The sequence below is a fragment of the Typopeltis vanoorti genome, chromosome 21 (assembly GCF_054136105.1).
Source record: "Typopeltis vanoorti isolate ZY-2024b chromosome 21, IOZ_Tvanoo_1.0, whole genome shotgun sequence".
Lineage (NCBI taxonomy): Eukaryota > Metazoa > Arthropoda > Arachnida > Uropygi > Thelyphonidae > Typopeltis > Typopeltis vanoorti.
The window spans coordinates 57,286,629-57,302,470 of record NC_143569.1 but is presented as its reverse complement, the minus strand read 5'-3'; the positions used below and the strand labels follow the sequence as shown (position 1 = coordinate 57,302,470).

The window sequence follows — 15,842 nt, the reverse complement described above, 5'->3', positions numbered from 1 at the left end:
GGGGAAAAACTTCCAGCATGAAGTACTGTCAGTGGTCAATTATGAATGGATATGCAATTAGTGAAAAAACTTCTTTGTAAGTTCACAATTAGCATACTGCAAGTATTGGTGTATGAGTAAAAATGCACCTGATGTAACAAGTATGTAATATGCATTCAAGTAAACTCACTTCCATCTGGTGGACTACACATATTATACTACCCATTCAAATGTTAATACAATGAAAATGCATAAGTGCTTACATAGCAAGGGTCTCTAACTTAATGCAGATGAGATTTACAATAAATAAGAAAAAGTCTCAAATAAGTTGCTGGCTATGAAGGCCTCCAATTTGGTACTGAAAGTTGTGGATGTTTCCAAATACTTTTAAGGTGGCATATATGATTTTCATCATCTGACAGCATAAATTCCAACCACAATAAAAAAAATAAATCAAAAATTTAAAAATTAATTTTAATTTAAAAAATTTTAAACAGAAGGATGAGAGTTTATGAAGGTCTTGAAATATACTGGCACTAGTAGAGAATGAGGAGAATGGAATGGGTTTACCATAATTTGCAGCAAAGTAATAAATGTGAAAAGCAGATAATTGCAAAACTCAGCTAATTCATTTTCACTAGACAAGCTCTTATAAAGATTCCTTCCATCTTGGATGAGATTTAAACTCAGTTTTTCAAATCTTTAAGTGCAGTCAGAAAGAAATGTCATATCATCCTTTTGGCTGCAGTTAGAGGCACTGGCATAACCATATAAAAATCAGAAAGCGTATAATCTCCATAAATAGCATTAAAGATTATCCAATTAGGTAAAAGTTGTGAATAGACTTGTGTATCATATGTAATATTAAAAATGCAATGTCTTTTTAAAATTAAAAAAAAAAAATCTAAACACAAAATTATATAATTACCATTAATATTCTCCTATAAGTATCCCTATCAATGGCAAAAAGCTTCACATCTGTCCTTGTCTATAAAGGAGAAACAAGAATCAACAATTAATATAATTTCATAATTCAATAATAATAAAAAAAAACAATAAAAATAATCTGTCCAAAAAATTATGCAACCAAGTGTGACTACATAAACAAAAAAAAAAAATTGAGTTAGCTTTCAAAAAAGCTTTTTCTGAAACAATACATTTTGTCCATTTATGTCATGACTGAAAACATTTTTCAAATTTTTTTTAGATCCCAAAAATGTCTTCGTTGAATTTCATTTACAAGTGACTGTATTATGGCACAGATACATACCTCTAAAACAAACTGACTGTAACAAACTACTGGAAAGCCCCAACGAAAACATTAGGTGGATGACATTCTAAAAGAAATTCACCATAGCATGCTATTTGCTATAAGAGACTATTTCTGTAGTCTCTATGACCTTGCTATAATGAGAGTTGACTGTAATAACATAACAGTTTGAAATCTGTAATCTTTCAAAACATTTCTGAGCCTTGGAAACAAAATATAGTCAAATGAAGTGAAATCAAGCAAATATGAAAACTGTAGGGCTATGATACTTGTATTCCATTTTTGGCTAAAAATTTAAATAATTTCAGTTAAAAGTGAGTTGCATAAGGCTACAGGAATTCTACCCTCCACTGCAATTTCGCTTATAGTTAATTACTGACTATTTCACAAAATGCCTTTATCATTTTCTGACAATGATGGTTTCTAGAGCAAAGCTTACATCGACTAACGTCTCTCTTTAAATCAACTGAACCACCTGGCCTCACAAAATACATTCCATAGTAATAAATGGAGCCTCAACAATATCTTTGTGCTGACAATAAAAATTAATAACATTTTTATTAACAAGTGTATACAGGAAATACAACTCAAAGATACATACATGTTATGGACTACAAATGCTACTTATAACACACTTATTATTATAAAATGCTACTTATTAAATGAACTGATTGTTGCCTGGTGTGTGTGAGAATGTCACCCTCTACATTAGGGACCTGAAAGAAGAAAAAAAAAAAAAAATACATTACCATGTTTGGTAATGTGGGTTCTTGGGTAATCCTATTGTAAGCCCACCCACAGTGCTAAATGTACAATTGATTTCTAACTTATTGTAGATTAAAATTTTGTAGATTCCTAAAAAAAAAAACAGATGCATCTATAACATATACATGGAATTTGGTACATGTATATGATAAACATGCATCTAGGGTGATGAAAGCTAAGATATCAGCAGTGGATATGGATTCGCAAAATCCATACTGGTGGTCACTGATTAATGGTGAACTTCTAGGTAGTGAAGAAGTTGACCACTGATAACTTTCTCCATTATTCTGAAGAGGATTGACGTGATGGCAATTGGTTGGTAAGCATTGGTCTTCCTTTTTTGGAATGGATTGGATATATGTTAAGTTATCATGAGCTGGGAAGATTGAAGAGAAGATAGAGGACAGGTGTTAATTCAGGAGCATAAAGTTTCAGCACAATAGGAAAGATGCCATTGTGACCAGACAACTTTGTAGTGTTCAGATTGTTTAATATTCTTCTTGTGTCTTTCTGCCGAAAGGCCATAGGAGGCATATGTGCTCAGTTGCTGGTATTGAACATGATTTGCCTTTGTCATCTATGCAGGAGTTAGAGGAAAAGAGTGATGCTAGGAGATCAGTGTTTTCTTTGGGTGCTGTAACAGTGCGAGAGAGGTGGGAGCACAGGTGAGTAGAAGTTGCATCTGATGGCTTTTGCAAGGGACCAGAAGACATGGCTGCCACATGGACAGGAGACAAGTTTTCTGCTAGTGGCTTTTATGAAGTTGGATTCGGTTTTGCTGATAGTTTATTTAGATTTTATTGTGTGCTTCCACACAGGCTGAGCATGAGGTTTGGGTTCTCGATGCAAGTCACCTGCAGTAAGCTAAGTCTTCTTCTTTTTCAAATGCTTTCATAGATCTTCTGTTGAACCAGGGCTTGGAAAGTGGATGGGAATTTTGGACAGAATGAGGGAAGAATGCCTTCATGCCACTTAGGATGATTTCTGCAACTTGCTCAGTGCAGGTATCTGGATAGAATAGCAGAAACAAGTCATGCCATGGGAAAGAAGAGTAGCAGTTCTAGAGAGCATTCCATTTCGTACCTTTGTAGTGGCAGAAGACACAAGGTTGGGTGTGGTTATAGAAGGACATTCTGTAAGACAAGAAACTTGCACTAGATTGTAGTCTGAGCCAAGAGGAGAGGTAACTTCTACAGTGTGTCTGGAAGGAGAATTAGTAAAAAAAAAAAAAGATCAAGGGAGTAAAGGGAGGGAAAGATCAAAGTGGATAGGTAGCTGCACAAATTGCATTAGATCATTTATAGCAATAACTTTCACATCACATCTCGCTTGATCTGTAATGTTGGAGATAAGGAGCCAGCTGGAGTTGTTTACATTCAATTCAGGTCACCTAGGACGATCACTTCGCTGTTTGGGAAATCATTGGGAATTGTTTGCTGATGATGCAAAGGTATGCTACTGATATACAGTGTTTACAGAATGATTTGAATAAGCTGGAATGGGCAAAAGACAATGGCTGTCAATTTAATCTTCATACTAACAAATATTATGCACTTCTGTGTGATGAGATTTCCAACAGCATATTACATTGCTGGGATTATATTATAAGAAATTGATAAAGCTATGGATCTTAGAGTTATGGTGAAAGCTGAAGTTCAAAGATCACATTGCAAACATAATTTGAAAAATTATGGAGACAACTACCGAATAAACCAAATATAAACTAAAATCAACACTCGACGTTTTGACCTTCATATCAAGGTCGTCTTCTGGAGCATATACACTATATACAGAGAAACAAGCTGCATTACAATCTACATGGTTTACTAACGTTACTGACCAACCGTTAACAATCATTGGCCTGACCTCTGGTGAAAAAAAAAAAATCTACCTTTACTCCATCAACACTTGAGTTCTATTATTATCTATTGGTTACAAAATTACATTGGGCTGGAGAGCAACAATGTTTATATATATATATATATATTAAAAACATGATTATACATATAAATTTCAATCAGTTGGTATGGAATAGTTTCCAATACTAGCTGAAGGTTGCTTCAAGTCCTCAAGTATGCTAGATACTAAGTATTAAGTAGGCTGAATATGTGCCATCCAGATTCTTGGAACTTTCATGCTACCATTATTGTTGATGTTAGGGTGGTTAATCAGAATTTTCGCAAGCTTCTTTAAATTTTCTTTCATACCAGGTTTTTGTATGGTATAAAGAGTGGGTACTTTTCCTATCAATTTGGTGTAGGGTGTTGAGAGCATGATCTGAGGGGCCTGCTTCACCAAAAGTGTTATATTTAATGTGTCTTTTGTGTACATATAGGGATTGTACATCCCGTTTCACCAATATAAGGTAAGTTACAGGTGCAGTAGATGCAATAAACTCTAGGATGTGCCAATGGGAGGAGAGGATCCTTAGAGTTGAATATGTGTTTTTAATTTTGTAGGTGGTTTAAAGGTGGCATTGAGATTATAATGGTGTAGGATCCTGTTGATTTTTTCTGATAACTCTTTAATGTATGGGATGGCTATGGTTTTACTGTACTCTAAATTCTTTTTTGATGAAGTTCTATGAAGAACTTTATTAATAGTATTTTTGTTATAGCCATTATTTATAAATGTGTTGCTAATAATTTTTAATTCTTGTTTAAGAGCTTGCTGAAAGCAAATTGTTATAGCTCTGTTTTTAAGGGTGTTAATGACTCCATATTTTTGTGATGGATGGTGGTATGATTTAGCATGTATGTATTGGCCAGTATGTGTCAGTTTGCGGTAGACCGGGAAGACGTGTGACGTGACCAGTGTATCCAGGAACGGGAGCGAGTTCTGATTTTCAATTTCGATAGTAAATTGTATGCGTTCATGTTGTTTGTTCGAGTGGCTAAGGAATGTGTTTAATGTTTATCGCCCATGTGGTCAGATAACGAAAATATCTTGATTACATAAAGAAACCTGTGGAGAATTCATGACCAAATAAACACAAAAACCACAGTAATGGGTTTTTTAATACGTAAATATTTCGGCTTAAGTTTCTTAGGGCATCGTCAGTATAGTTGGGAACAATACTAGGAATAACATACAGATAGGACACATGAATACAATGGAAAATCCAGTGATTTGATGATGCCAAATTTTTGAGAAGGATGATTAGCAGAAGAGTTGTGGATGTAGCGACCTGAAAAGGTCGGCTCTCAGGTCGCTACATCCACAACTCTTCTGCTCAAAAATTTGGTATCATCAAATCACTGGTAACCAGAACACACAGATTTTGCTCCTCTGAGGAATCTCTAAAACAAGAATTATCCCTAAAACAGGAAATAATCAAAAACACAGCCATTCTAAACGGATACAATCCTAAAACTACTCAAAATATCATCAGCCACTTCTCCACACATCAACCTAGACAAGAACAAGCCCATAGGATTCCCATACCGTATGTCAAAGGCATCTCAGAGTGACTTTCAAAAAGTATAAAAAAATACAATCTTGCTGCGACCTACAACCCATCAACCAGATCTACAACTTGTTATCTTCGCCTAAAGACAAACTCCCACCTCTGTTACTACCTGGTGTGTACGAGGTACCATGCTCCTGTGAACTGTCATACTATGGGCAGACAGGCAGATCTGTTCTTAAACGCATCTCTGAACATCAAGACCACATCCGTCTCATCAAGCCGCAGAAATCCGGCCTCTCCCAACGCGGAGTTGAAAACCCAAACCATAGGATCCACTGAGAAAAGACCAATTTTCTACACAGATCTTCATACAAACGTGAACGTTTATATAGAAGCCCTACTTCACAGCCCAATCTAAACTGCAATGATGTCCTTGCCATTCCTAAAGTATGGGAAATTGTGAAACAAAATTGAGTGAAATAATTCAATTTTAAATTTAATGTAATCTAAATAATTATTTTTTTATTTTTTTAATGCTAGAAAGTGCTGCTGCATGCATTTGGATTCCATTGTATTCATGCGCCCTATCTGTATGTTATTCCTAGTATTGTTCCCAACTGTACTGATGATGTCCTAAGACACTTAGGTCGAAATATTTACGTATTTAAAAACCTATTGCTGCGGTTTTACGTGTGTTTATTTAGTAACAAAAACATCGTCAATGTATCTAAGCCACACTGTAGGTTTCAGAGTGAACAAATCAAGAGCACTTTGCTCAAAAGCTTCCATATAAAAGTTAGCAATTGGGGGGTAGATAGTGGTGAGCCCATAGCCGTACCTTCTTTTTGTAGGTAAAATTTATTTTGCCACATGAAGTAACCGGAACGTAGTACATGGACAAAGAGGGCCGTAATGGCGGACAAAAATTTGTTCTGTAGGAAAATTGTGTCATTGATTGGGACATATGTGAAAAGGGCAGAAACTTTGAAACTGACTAATAAATCATCTTTACCGAGTGTTATGTTTTAATTTTGTTTATAAAGTGTTGTGTGTTCTTTATATTATCACCTAGCCAAGAAATTAGATTGACGCTAATTTCTTGGCTAGGTGATAATTAGGGCTATATATTCCTTCAACTATCGGCCGAAGTGGCACGTTTTGTTAGTTGTACTTTAGGAACCATATATTCTGGGAGAACGGGTGTAATGGGGTATAAGTTTTTTAACCATGTCTGATGGCCAAGAAGTGATGGACTTAAGTAATTTCTCAGTTTTTTTTCTTTATTTGGTTAGTTGGGTTATAGTTTACAAGCTGATAGGTGCTGTTATCGGAGACTAGTTAATTCATCTGATGGATGGATGTTGACTCAAGGACAACAGTGGCATTACCTTTATCCGATTTTGTTATAATTATATCTTGATTAGCTTTCAATGACTTGATTGCTGCTAGTTCTGTTTTTGTAAGATTGCTATGCAAGGTTTTCTTATTATTCAGAACATTACTGGTTTCTAATCGAATTTTATCGGCTATATTAATAGGAGGAGACCTAATGCCTCTTTCTATGTGATATATAAAATCCAATTTAACAGTTTTAGATGCTATTGTTAAGGCCTTTATCAAGTAGTGCAAGTTGGCCATTATTTAAGGTGTAGCTTGATCACATGATTCTTGTTCGCAGGTGGTTGGTAGCTCCTTGTCTCACTTGTTTGTTGTTCGCTGTTGGAGCTGTTTACCGGAGAGGAGATCTCCTGATTGATTGGATTCTTATGGTTGGCAGTCACATTTCGCCGTTGTTTTAAAATGTGAAATTTGGCCATAAGTTTTCCTTTATTATTTTCTAGGATATATTTAGCCGAATTGTCAATGATTCTTTCAAGCACATGTAGAATATCTGGATTTATATAACTCGATAGCTCGGATTGCAATTTTGAAACCCTAGATTTTTGAAGGCTGTTTAGATTTGCTCTCTAAGTATTGCTTTCTCTGTGCGAGCATAGATACGAAGTGCTTTAGCAGACGTAAATTTTTTTTTCAGCTTGATGCAGTTAGGAATAAGATTACTATCTCTGCATCTCTTTAAAAAGGCCAGCCGAGTGATCAAAAGGGAAATACGTATCTTTAGCTTACTGTGCCGATTTCAACGCTTGTGAGTATCATCTCCATGGATGATGAGAATCCTTTCTTTTAGGCTTACACAGTGATCAGAATACATTTTGGAAAGTTATGGAGACAACTACCATGTTTGAGTAAAACTTTAGTTTAATATAAACCAAAATCAACACTCGATGTTTCGACTTTCATATCAAGGTTATCATCTTTTTTCACCAGAGGTCAGGCCAATGATTGTTGTAACGGTTGGTCAGTAACTTTAGCAAACCATGTACATTGTAGTGCAGCTTGTTTCTCTGTATATAGTGTATATGCTCCAGAAGATGACCTTGATATGAAGGTCAAAACATCCGAGTGTTGATTTTGGTTACATTAAACTAAAGTGTTACTCAAACACGGTAGTTGTCTCCATAATTTTCCAAAATGTATTCGGATCACCGTGTAAGCCTAAAAGAAAGGATTACATTGCAAAAATAACTCAGAGGATAATTGCAATGTTGAAACAAACATTGGCATGCAAGGATAAGGAAGTCACTGTACTACAAGACCTTGTAGCAAAATGACTTCCAAAATACAACCATACCTGGACTACTGTAGGCATATTTAGTCTCCTGGGTTCGAAGTGGATAAAGAAGTTTTGGAAAGAGTGCAAAGAATAAAAAAGATGATATCTGAATTTTGGAATATAGATTACTAGTACAGATTGAGGAGAAAGAGGGATGATATGATAGAGGCCTATAAACTTCTGAAAGGATGTTATAGGTTATCAACTGATGAAATTTTTCATTATAATTTTGGTGAGAAGAGGACAAGGAAGTCATCCATGAAAATTAAGTTAGTGTGCAGTTAATAAAGAAATGAGAGCTAGATTTTGCTCTCACAGAACAGTAAGTTGAAGAAGTGAGCATATCCAATGTGAATGAGTTTAAGAGAAAGTATGATAGCTGGTATAAGGCGATCTATAGCTTCACTCGATGATTCCTTGACTCCCTGGAGGTCTCAGATAATAGCAAATGACACACTAATAGTATGAACTTTAAGTCTGATAAAAAAATTATTCTGTCATTATTGGGCTTGCAACCAAGGACACCACAGTTAAGTACAAACTTAACTGTGGTGCCTCAAATTCCTCCCACTCACACACACACACACAAGTAAACAATAACTCACCACCATGCTTTCTGAAACGACTTTCTCCTTTCCAACTAATCTATAATTCTCAATCTGCCTACGTAAAGTTCACCTGAGGTTAATCCCATTTCTTCTGTGTCCCACTTTCACAGTAACACTGACCTGTACTGGAAATTGTAATATACTTCAGAATGGGACCCAACACTTAAGCCCTGAACATGGCTCTGATTATTGTGTGACAGCTGATGGAGAATAAGACTGATTACAAGGCACAATCATATTAGATTTTGGAATGAAACAATGGATGATTTAAGGACAATCAGAAATGGATATTTCTGATTGTCATTAAGTGGCAAATGAATTTCATCACCAGTGTGAGAGTGGGATTTCTGAACTATGTAAAATAATAAATTTAAAAAGAAATACAAAAAAATAAATAACATTTAATAAAGAAAAAATACTTAGCCCACCCATGGAACTAACATACTAGAGGTTTGTGACCTTTTGTTGGTGGGAGTGACATAAAAATATATATTTAGAGTTCTTTTTATAGCTTTTTTTAATCAGTAAAAATAAATTAATTTTCATCTTTATTTGAAAGAGATGTTTATTTTTGCTGGTTCAAATGATTTAGCAGGTGAAAAGTGTGGTATGTGAGAAAATATGAAAGTGTTGCTGGTGCATGCATAAAAGAAGAGTTAGAAAGTAAATATGTGAGTCTGTTGCCACAGTATGATAGAAGCAAGCTGAGACAGAGAGCAATGATTGAGAATGAGCTAGTGTGCAAATTGTGTAGGAGGAATGGCATAGAATTTGTGGATGTGTGGAGTGAGTTTGATGGAAAGAAGGAAGAATTTATACAAGGCGAATGACTTGCATTTGAATGGATTTGGGATCAGGAGTCTTGAGAAAGTGTTGTTCAGTGAGGATCAGAGAAACTAGAAACTTTTAAGGGACATGCAGTTTATGTATACTAATGCCAGAAATATCTGCAATAAGAGTGAGGAGTTTTATTATGGGGGGATTACATGGCCAAAACGTTACAGGCATTACTGAAACTTTGTTGTCTGAGGAATTATATAATCATAGGAATAGAATGCAAAGGCTGTAGTATCGTCAGAGAGTACAGAAAGAACAGAATGGGAAAGGAAGGGTTTTACTAATGATATGATATCAGAGGAGATAGATATGCAGAGGGTAGTTCATTTAAGGCTGTTGGGTGTGAGATAGAGGCCAATAAGTGAAATATTAATTGGTTGTTGCTATAATTCAAGGAGTATAAGGGGGAATGCAGATGACATGCACTGGCAAATTAGCATGAGTGCAGATCATGTAATTATTATGGGGATTTCAAATATAGAGAGACAGATTGGGAGGAGGAATGGTTACAGGGAAGGAAGGATGTGGAATTCATATAACTGCCGAGAAATAATTACCCAAGGTAACATGTACTGGAGGGAATATGATTCAAGAGTGCTGGATCTGATCAATCTGATCTGGCATCAAAGAACTTAACAGTCAACCATCTAGGAATGCTGCCTCTGTTTGGAGAGAGAGCGATCATGTAGTCTTCACTTGGGAGACTGCAAAACATGAAGAATTTTCTGTGATGAAGGGATATATGTAGAATTACAAAGCAGGTGATTATTAAAAGCTGAGGAGTAAGTTTTCAGCGGTGTCATGCATAAAAATTTGTAGGGGGAAGAGATGTTGGTAGTGCGAAGGAGGTGGTCAAAGGATGTTTGAAGTGTTGGAATGTATCCAGAATCAGAAGGATACACCAAGGAGAAGTTAGATGGATGAATAGTTTCATTAAGCAAGCACTGTAGGCAAAGAAAGGATTGTGGAGAGATTATAAAGAAAAGGGTAATCAGTATGTCACTGAGCATACAGAGTACAGACAAGAAGGGCAATGTGCATGGTAAGGAAGGATAAAGTCAATTATGAGAAAAAGCTAACTGATGGGGAAAAAAGAAATCCTAATGAGCTCTTTTGCTATGTGGAAGTAGAAGGAGAACTGACTATGGAAGGATGACTTAAAAAAGAGCTGTTGGAGAAGTTACAGAAGTAAACGAAACAGTTGAATTATTGAATCATTTTGCAGGGGAGGTGTACCATCTATATAGTGATGTAATGCCAGATGTGACACTGACTGATGAAAGAACAAAGTTGAATGGAAGTGATTAATATGTTGCAGAACCTCAATGTGAACACAACATGGGATCAGATGACATATCAGCTCATGCATTACAAGTATGTGCAAGGGAATTATCAGCTCCTCTGACCAAACTCTTTAATTTAAGCCTCAGTACCAGGAAGGTACCAATAGAGTGGAAAAGGACAAAAATAAAGGAAACTCCAAGATAGAAGTAGCAAATTATAGGTCAATCAGCATCTAAGGAGTCATGGTCAGGATATTGGAGAAATTGGTGTTTGGATAGGGATATGATATTCTATAAGGAACGACATGGTTTTGTGAAGAGTAGGTCTTGCTTTATTAATCTGTTTGCTTTTTTATAATAAAGTGACAATGGGTTGAATAAAGGAAATGGATACTCACTGATATTGCTAGACTTTTCAAGGACATTTGACAGGATTCCACATAGAACTCTGTTGCATAAATAGAAGCAAATGGGGATGGATATGAATCTGGTAATTTGGATTAGAGAGAGAGTGGCTGATGGACAGATATCAAAGAGTGGTTTATGAAGAAAATGAGTCCACGAGAAGACAAGTGACCAGTGATGTAAGACAGGGCTCAGTACTTGGTCCTGTTGTTTAATTAGTACATCAATGATGTAGAAAATGATTTGACAGGAAACATTCAGTTTGCTGATGATGTTAAACAAGACGATGTAAATCAACTTGCAGTATGCCAAAGGTAAATAGCTGCCAGTTTAGCATGACCAAGTGTAAGGTTTGGGATGAGATCACAAGCTGTATCCTATATTGATGACACTGAACTGCAGGAAGCTGATGATGCCAGAGACTTGGGGGGGGGGGGTAATTGTATTAGGGAGTTAAAGTTTAGAGGGCATATTGCAAAGGTAGTAAAACAGCCCAACAGGTTAGATGGTTGCTGAAGAACACACTAGTAAGCAGGCATAGAAGTTTTGTTCCTCTATATAAGGCTCTAATAAGGCCATATCTGCACTACTGTGTACAGATCTGGACACCCAGATGTAATGGGGATGAAGAAGTGGTAGTGAGGATCCAGAGGCAAGTGATAAAGGTTGCTGCCCGTCTTCTGAAATGCTCTCTATGAAAATAGACTGATGGGGCTTCGAAAACTAGCTAAAAGGTGAAAAAGAAGAAACATGATAGGTATATAAGTTATTAAAGGGGATTTAGAAGATTACACTGAAAACTTTTTTCCCAGTACATGACAAGAAGGGAGAGAGAGAACTAGGGGTCACCCATGGATATTGTGTAAGATTGTGGTCAGTAAGATTTTGCTGACCATACTCTTCAGTTTCCTGCAGTTCAGTTTCAATATAGTACACAGCTTGTGATTTCTTCTTCCCAAAATGTATAGATTTTTTTGGTTGGGAGGTGGTGAGTGGGTTGCCAGAGGTGGTTGTGAGTGCTTCAGTCAATGAGTTTAAGAAGTATGATAGGTATTATGTGAATAACAGCTAGTATGTGAATAATGGATCTCCAGTGATGAGTGTTCTGACTCTGTGGAGATGCTTGTATAATAATAATAATAATAATTTCAGCTTTATTTTTCTAGTATCAGAATTTCAGTTCTTAACTTTTTATGCAAAAATTCATTGTTTGGTTTCTAAAGCAGAATTCATGAATTATCTCTAGCCCTTGGACATGATAGGTATATAAGTTGTTAAAGGAGATTTAAAGGATTACATGGCACTAAAGTACTATAGATTTTCAACCTTTTATGGTGAAATTTTGGAAAATTTTAATAATTTTCAAAGGTCAGAAAGCAATAAATACCTTAACAGTTGCTGCTCGTGGAGTACCATAAATGAGAGCCAGTTCACCAAAGCTTCCTCCTTCTCCAATAGTTGTTACAAGCTGTCCATTTACAAATACCTAATGAAAATATTTTTTCTTAGTAAAACATACACCTATAACATATATAGTAATATAACAAAATACCTTATAATATTGAGTTTATTTTTCACTTGGTTAGACTATAATAAGTTTAGTTTAATCCTTTATCCAAGTGTGAGCAAACAAAGTTTGTGCCTGAAAGTATCTTCAGGACTGGCTGCTTACTAGTGTTCTACTACCTTACCCCAGTCCTGAAGATACTTTCAGACACATTGTTTGCTCACACTTGGATAAAGGATTAAACTAAACTTATCACCTTATAATATGTTATAATAATACCATTTCTGACACTGCATCTTCAAAAAATATTTCTTGATAATTCTGGTAAAAAGCTAATCACACTCTTGAGTAAAACATAACAAGACTGCCATTTATGGATCAGATCAAAGGTATAAATGATCAAAGAAAATCACTTCTCACTAGATTGTGAAAAACTTTGCCTACTTCTCTGATCTTTTACCAGAAAACTACTGAAGAATCTGGATAACAATAATGTGCTAGTCCAAATGGCATCTCCCTCATCCAAATGCACTCAAAATTTGTATTCTAGAATTTATAACTATTTGATATTGCCTATATAAGAGTATTATTATATTATTCACATAACCTACTTCTTCAATACTTGTTGTTACGATGGCATTCTCTAAGCTATTCCAAAGAGATTCTACACTTTTATTTTCTTCTATATTAATCTGTTGTAATCGCAGGTTAAGCTGTGTCTTGGCACTTTTATTTATGTTCGGGTCTTTCAGTTTTTCTACATCAATTTTCTTTTTCTTCTTTTGTGATTTTTTAGCTGATTTTAATCTAAGACGTACTTCTGCAACTATGGGATTGTGGTCTGATGAGATATCTGCTCCAGGATAAGTCTTTGCACTCTTTATACTACTGTGGAATCTTTTATTTATCAGTATATAATCAATTTGATTTCTGACAATGTTATGTTGGTTATCTTGAGGCGATTTCCAAGTGTACAGTCTTCTGGGTGGAAGTTTAAACCAGGTATTTGCTATTGTTAGATCTTCTTCCTGACAGAATGGACTAGGCGATCTCCTCTGTCGTTTCTGGTGCCTAAGCCATGTTCGCCAACAATTTCTCAATCACCCCCTCTTCCCACTTTTGCATTGAAGTCACCCATCACTATGTTTATATCATGTTTCTTTGTTAGGTTTTTAATCTCTTTTAGGTGTTCATAAAACTCTTCAACATCTTCTTCACTTTTGTCAGATGTGGGTGCATAAGCTTGGATGATATTTATGTTAATGGGGTTTCCCTTAAGTTGTAACAGCATTATCCTTTCAGAAAATGGAATCCAACTTATTACTGACTTATTGATTTCTTCATCTACTATTACAGCTACACCATGTCGATGTTTGTTCTCATCATTCCCAGAGTAATACATTGTCGTATTATCTTGTTGACACTTTCCAGATCCTGGCCATCTTGTCTCGCACATTCCCATAATCCGGATGCCCGGCTTCTTCATTTCTCTTGTGGCATTTCTTAATTTGCCAGCTTCATACAGAGTTCTGACATTCCAAGTTGCAATTTTAAAAGTGGACACCATTTTGAGCCCGGAGATTCTTCGCACCCCTGTCCCATTTAAGGGACACCGGGAACTTGGGACCAATTGTAAGGGTTTGCTCGCCATGGTGGTTGTTCTGGAGATAAGGTAGAGCAGTAGTTTCTCCGTTTGCTTTCTGCTCTGCAGTATTACAGACGTACACAATATAATCATATTGCCATCTGCAAATCTCTGATCACAAGCTTTTCCGTCATCATTTGGCTTCAACCTTGTGTCCACTGACAATGCTGCTTCCCAATGTCAGGGGCAGTGACCCCAGCAGGTGCTTATTTAATGGCGGCACTACTCGCCATGTCACCGAGTTGTCATTGGGCTTTGTGAGGTTTTAAGTGAAACAGAGTTGCCACTTCTGCTCCCCCACGCCCTGATAGCTCAGTCGCTGTTGGTCCATGGCTGCTTATTCGCCAGATTGCTCTGCTTATATCGCAGCTAGCCTCCATATCTGAAGGCTGTTCCCCAATCCGCCACCTGGGGATGCACCCGGTAGTAGTCAGCTCTGCCCCAGGAGTCGGTCTAGTTACTGTGTCAATTTAATGACAGGATTTTAAAAATTGCCAATTCGATACCTTTTTTTTTTTTTTTTTTGCTGTTATTGTTTATAGAATGAATCCAGAAGACATTTAGCTAATGTTGGATATTACAAACAAGTATTCACAAGAATTAATAACAATTTTATTATTTTTGCCTGAAACTAAAGGCCATCATCAATGCACAATCACATTCACAAGGTAAAGCAGAAATAATTGTTGATTCTTCATGCTTTACCTTGTTATTGTTGGGCTAATTATACTGGTCAAGAAATTATATTCTTGTTTAATCCTTTACCAAAATGTAAACAAGGTTTGCACATGAAGTATCTTTATAGTCATAAAGATACTTGTATATATACTAGGCTACTTGTATATATAGAGGCTGTTGATTTCACATCAATTGCCTTAGTATCCCTGAATGCAAAGCACACTTCTCTGCAGACATGTATATCGCTATGCATTATAGGAAGGGCCACTACCCAGATTGGCACTGACCCTCATTCAAATCTCATTAGTGAGCCAGGCCAGAAAGATACAAAGGTTGAATTAATACAGAATGCATAAATTATCCATATACAAGTAGCAAAAAAGTGTCTATCACCTTATTATTAAAATACTCTGAATGAGAGATAGCTGTAGAAAGTTTTTTTCAGTTGGCTTTAAAGTAATTTATATTTGCCAAGAAAATATATCCTTTTAATCCTTTACCCAAGCATTGCACATGATGTCATGACTAGGCTACTTGTATACAGAAGCTGACTTAGTATCCCATAATTAAAAACACACCTTACAGACATGTCTATTATTATTATTACGTGACACCTCCAGGGACTCATCACGGGAGGGCATTCTACTCCACTTCACTAAATACATCTCACCCTCTCCACTACTACTTTAATTCTCCTACTGTGACACTACTACCATCAACACCATCTACTGCCCATCATTACCAACAACAGTACTTTTTATTTATTTTTATTTTTTTTGTCT

The 15,842-nt window shown here is 36.1% G+C and overlaps 1 protein-coding gene across 3 annotated transcripts in view; it reads right to left on the bottom strand.

Annotated features, from left to right (window-relative positions):
- LOC150094872 (cAMP-dependent protein kinase regulatory subunit-like) overlaps positions 1-15,842 on the bottom strand; it is a 233,463-nt gene that overhangs the window by 99,428 nt on the left and 118,193 nt on the right. For all 3 annotated transcript variants that reach the window (XM_090411482.1, XM_090411483.1, XM_090411481.1), the window contains exons 5-6: positions 12,618-12,716; positions 908-967 (exon numbers count right to left, since the gene is read on the bottom strand). In XM_090411482.1, the coding sequence (XP_090267608.1) occupies positions 908-967; positions 12,618-12,716 (159 nt within the window). The remainder of the gene's footprint in view (positions 1-907; positions 968-12,617; positions 12,717-15,842) is intronic.